A 5,345-nucleotide genomic window follows, 5' to 3' on the forward strand; every position below is an offset into this window, starting at 1 on the left:
TGCGATAGCACCAACTTGTGTGTGGCATCGTGAATATAATAACGGATTGTTTCACCCTGAGTGGTGTTCGTGCGTTTGACTTGGTCATGTTAACTGAACTGACTAGTTCTCTTACTTATTAATATCGGGCGTTTTATTGATTATCTAGCCTACTATGGCTTTGTGATTTAAACAATTAATTATTTGGTTTAGTACTCTCGATCTGGTGCGGGCTTATGCGGACAGTATGCTTGGTATTTGTGTACTGTTTCAAATTTAATGTGATGTGCTTAGTACCATCGTTCGTGTAGGTATTGCGGAGAACGATCCTCCATTGGGTTCTGTCAAAAGTCTTCTATTTAACTATCCAACCCATTTTCCCATTTTTTTTAAATTTTATATTATATTTAATATATTATTTGTGATGTTTAGAGTAGGCTGGTGCATCAGGATATTCTTGTGTGATAGAATGGTACTATTTACTACAGAACTAGGTTTATTTACATTTAAATGATGTACTAAATATTAATTATACTCTTCGTTATTATTTTAACAAAGTTTATTCATTTTTCAAATTTAAATTTAATGTAGACATTATTTATCAAATTATAGTTTTATTTCTATTTTCTTGAGAATTTTGGTGTTGTTTTTGGTGAATGCCTTCGCATTTCCTTGGGATCCTTGCCTCTTGTTTTTTATTGTAGGTGGGTTCTAGTACTCTTCGTACTATGCTCGATGTATTATTTCCTGATATTCTGGTCTGTTTGCTCTATTTTTACCTTTTCTTGTGGGTGCACTTCTCTATGACATTTACTAGCTGAACGCCATTTACCATAATTGTTAGGGGGTGTTGCATGTTCGCAGGATGTTCTTGACGTAGGATGTACGTCAGCAAGTTCTGTTGCACGAAAAGAGCGCCTACAATGAGCATGTACACCGTCAATCGGAGCAGCTATCATTCCTCTTCTGGGCCCAACGTGTAGGGCACTTGGCAGCATTCCCACATGTTATAAGGTGATTGCCGAAATATGTCTGTATTTGTCTACGACGAAACCCTTCGAGGTACAGTAATGCGCCTTGTGTTCCGAACTATCAACGAGATGGTTATCTGCCAACACTTGAGAATAATTTATACTCCTGCGTGACGGTACAAGCTACAGGGATGTACGAACATCTGCCATCCACTCTGAATGTTCATAAGCGAAAACATTCCATTTATATTTCAGAGGAGGCGTCTCTAGATCATCTCATATTTATATCGTAGATCTGGAAAGTAAATAGAGTAGGCCGCCCTGCGGCCAAGTACCGTTATCTCCTTAATATTCATAAGGTCATTGACCCCGGAAGTCCCGTTAAGGTCATTGACCATGGCGTCATCGATGACGCTATTAGGTCAGAGACCTTTAATGACGTCATCAATGACGTCGTTCAGCCAACACCCGCTAGGTCATTGTGACTTAGAGGGTGTTGACACAACCCTTGGTCGGGGAGAGGTGTTGGATGAGTCTAAGCCCTCCTCACCCCCCTCCCCTAAGATCAGTTTGGTCGACAGTCTGCTTAGAAGCAGACTGCAACGAACTGCCCGTGCGTGCTCCTTTTATAGACTACGGATGGTAGGGATACGGTGGGGAACGATGTGGAAGAGGGGATGACGATGTGGAGAGGGGAGAGCGCGCTAGTGAAATAAAAAAATGGAGGGGAGTGTGCAAACTATTTATTCTGAGGACAATCAGAAAGACGTTGCCTTGAGCTAGTTTAGCTAATTTCTGGCACATGTTCTCTTAATTTAAGTAGATAGGATATATGATAATTAAGTTCTAAACTATTTAATTCAGTCCTCTCATATTTTACAAAAACGTCCATATCATCAGTCTTGTTTTCCCTGATAATAAATCGTAAGAAGGAGAGAAAATTTAAAGTAGTATCAAATACATTACAGTCGGATTTATAATTCATAAAATATAATTTTTTCTTCTTCATATAATACATGTTCTTGTTTCTTCTACATAATTCTACTAATATACCGACAGCAACTATGTCAATTTTATTTTCAGTTACGACATTAACAAGCAAGCCTCCGTTTTGACAGTAATACGTCAGCGAAGCGGCCATTAGGACGTCTAAAGAGCAAATAGCCAGACTGAACGTGTGTGCTTCCTTTTACGGGTAGAGGCGTGGGAACGATGCCGAGAGGAGAATCGGGTGAGCAGAGAGCAGCACTGAGCTGAGAGTTACAACACATCTGATTTATTAATCCAAGAATTAAACGTGTTATTGAACCCTAGCCATTTCACGTACAGTTTATTTCCACGTTTACGCAGAACCTTTTCCACCAGGTAACTATTGGGATACTGTGTTTTTTGAAGTTCTTCAGCATAGAAACCTCCTTTGATGGGCTGTCCTGCAAGATCGCGGAGTACGTATGTAGCTGGATTTGTAAGTTGCACTTTATCAATCTGGAAGATTTCGGTACTCCAGTTTGGAGTGTAACCCTTATCAAAAAGCGATTTATGTTTGCTAATGCGTACAAAATCATCTGTTTTGAATCGATGACGTTTCCGGTCTGCTATTTTTACTCTACTGTACACAGTCTTGAGCAGGCGGTTGTCACGAACATCGCGAGGTTTCATCTCAGTTGTTCGATGAACGGTGTTATTGTACCGGTCGACAATGTTTTGAAGAATATCTAACCAGCGATAGGAACCACGTGCAGTAAATTCACGCCACATGATGGTCTTAAGCGTTCTGTTGAACCTCTCTACAACACTCGCTTTAAGGTTGCTGTACGTAGAATAATGATGGATGTTAAGCGAATTCAGGTAAGTAGAAAATTCCTTATTATAAAACTCTCTGCCTTGATCTGTCTGAAGAAGACGTGGGTAGCGTCCCGCTCGCTTGATAATGGCCTTGAACGCAGCTGTGACAACGCTTGCTGTTTTAGCACGTACGGGCTCTGCAAAGGCAAACTTGGAATAGACAACGATGACAGTCAGGAGATATTTGATACCGCTGTTACTGGTTGCGTAGGGAATCATTTCTACGAGATCTGCTTGCCAAAGATCATCCTTTCCCCGTGTGATGACTCGTCTACGACGATAGTGTCGACGGGCTGTCTTGTGCAACTCACGAGCAATCCCTTCTTTTACATGAGAAGATGTTTTATCTTCTTCCGCGGAGACATTACACGATAAAGTTAGCACGGCGTAGTTCTTCTTCTATTTCACGAATCTCACCTTCATGTCCCGTATGTCCTGCGCTGCGAGATGCATCGAGCAAGAGCAATCGCTCAACTAACTTGTTAGGATCGTTCCAGTAGGTATAGTCTACACGAGGCATCCACATCTTTGTGCGCAACCCACTAGCCGAAAGGTGACGAATATTTTGCTGGGTTGGGAACAATTTAGAAATAACTTCTCGGTACTTGTAACTCTTGTTAGCATTTACTGCCGCCGAAGAATCGTAATTTCGTCTGTACGCATTTGTCGCTCGTAGGATGGATTTATACTTCTCAAGATCACTGTCTGTATACACCTCAGAATTAGGAATGTAGGAAAAAAGTAGTTCGAGAAGACCTTCACTTAATGCATAACGAACTCTTTTTACAACTATTGTTTTGCTGTCCAGTGTTACTTCAGTGTTGCCAATGTAGAACAGATCATTTTCGTAACGAACGCCATACGTTCGATCCGTTCTTCCCATAAATAATCTCTTAACATACTTGGCTGCGAGTTCACCGTACGTCTCTTTCAGGTAGCTCTTGAACTCTGGTGTAGAGGTAAGAGCAGACAAATCAGACTGCCGCGTTGGCGTTTCTGCGAGAACTGTCGTACGTAGAAACTGAGGTGTTTTTGACTTGGCTGGAGTAAACACCTGATCATCTTTCTCTTTCTCTTTCTCTTTTTCATCATCTTCTTCTTCTTCTTACACGGTCTGCGTTCTAACGGGCTGGAGACTCTTCTTTAAAGGTGTCGTCTGCGTTCCAACCGACTGGAGACTCTTCTTTGAAGGTGTCCTAAGTATAGCTTGAAGTGGTTCGGCAATATGTTTTTGCAAGAGTAGATCACTATCTGCACGATAGCGTTTAAGTTCTCGATACTTTTGACGAATATTGTTTCGTGCCCGGATAATCTCCTGCGTTAAATGTCTGCTCATGACGTCGGCAGGGATACAAGTAAACGCTCGCCCTGTGAAGGAGTCAATTAAATAGTGATAAAGTGATCAAACCCCATACGATACCGTCCTTCGTTCCGGGGACGATCTTTATCGATAACAATGAACCCCTGGCGACTGTTATCCCAGCACATAGCACAGATCTTCTTAAAGTCTGGGAAGGTCATGTCAGTATTCACATGATCATCGTAGACGTGACGCATATTACACTCGTCCATTTTGAATAACACTATGAGGTTACTATTATCACGGATAAGCTGCTTCGGTACACGTGAATAGGTCTGACACAAATAAAAGCAGTCAACGTTTTTATGTCGTCCCATGCAAAAAGTAGGATTTAATTACGTTTTGCTGCTCTTTTATAACATCGTCGAAAATCATGAGAGAATATGGTAGTACTTCATCTGTAGGTATTACATCCTGGTTGGCGGAGAAAGAAAAATATTGTATACCAATGTCACTTAATCCATCCATAACCTGTTTCAGATATTGATAGAGTGGTTGATAAAGGGATTTCACGAAGATGTAAATATTCTGGAAGCGTAATCCCTGACGTGAAGTAATGAGTGTGATTAAGAGGTTGCTCTTTCCGCAGCCAGATGGACCCGCTACGATACATCGAATAGAGGATGGTAATAGTGTACCATGACGATGCAGCTGCACTGATGCACACGGGACTAGTTGTGAGACGACATTCGTAACGGGAAGTGTATCTTTCTGTTTTATAATCTTCATAACGACTGACGGTGGGAGAGGAATGAATCTAGTTAAATACTCACGTAATAGACACACTATTGAGCAGTGCCGCGATGGACGCTTTCGGAAGAACATATTGCTATAAGAAAACTGTTGAAGACCCTGTAAATGAAACCGATCCGGCGAATAAGAGGTATGTCGATAGGCAAACAATCCAACGTACTTCGGACGGTCATTATAATGTTAATAAAAAGCGTTTAATGAATGTAGAAGATCCGCAACTACCTAGCGACGCGTGTACAAAAAAATACGTTGACTGGTTCCGATTGAAACGAATAAAGGGAAACTATGATGCTCAATCTAAACGTCTAGTCAATGTGGCTAACCCTGTTGATGAACAAGATGTGTGTACAAAAGCTTATGTCGCACCAAAGACTCTATTCCAAAGTAACGATGGACACTATGATGCAAAGAATCGTCGCATAAAAGGTGTGGTAATA

General features: G+C 41.2%; 1 protein-coding gene across 1 annotated transcript; it reads right to left on the minus strand.

Annotated features, from left to right (window-relative positions):
* Positions 1–2,210: 2,210 nt before the first annotated feature.
* LOC137503365 (uncharacterized) lies at positions 2,211–4,367 on the minus strand. Its single transcript, XM_068230924.1, has 3 exons — positions 4,211–4,367; positions 3,213–3,836; positions 2,211–3,115 (listed from the first exon to the last, which is right to left on the minus strand). Exons 1-3 carry the CDS (start codon positions 4,365–4,367, stop codon positions 2,211–2,213), a joined length of 1,686 nt encoding a protein of 561 aa, XP_068087025.1.
* Between the last annotated feature and the right edge of the window lie 978 nt (positions 4,368–5,345).

This window comes from Anabrus simplex, chromosome X (assembly GCF_040414725.1).
Source record: "Anabrus simplex isolate iqAnaSimp1 chromosome X, ASM4041472v1, whole genome shotgun sequence".
Lineage (NCBI taxonomy): Eukaryota > Metazoa > Arthropoda > Insecta > Orthoptera > Tettigoniidae > Anabrus > Anabrus simplex.

Coding starts and splice junctions, on each gene's coding strand:
- LOC137503365 (XM_068230924.1), bottom strand. CDS start 4,367: ATGGACGAGTGTAATATGCGTCACGTCTACGATGATCATGTGAATACT. Junction 3,837..4,210: donor CCGGAACGAAGGACGGTATC/GTATGGGGTTTG, acceptor TGTTTACTCCAG/CCAAGTCAAAAACACCTCAG. Junction 3,116..3,212: donor AGGACATACGGGACATGAAG/GTGAGATTCGTG, acceptor ATGTAAAAGAAG/GGATTGCTCGTGAGTTGCAC.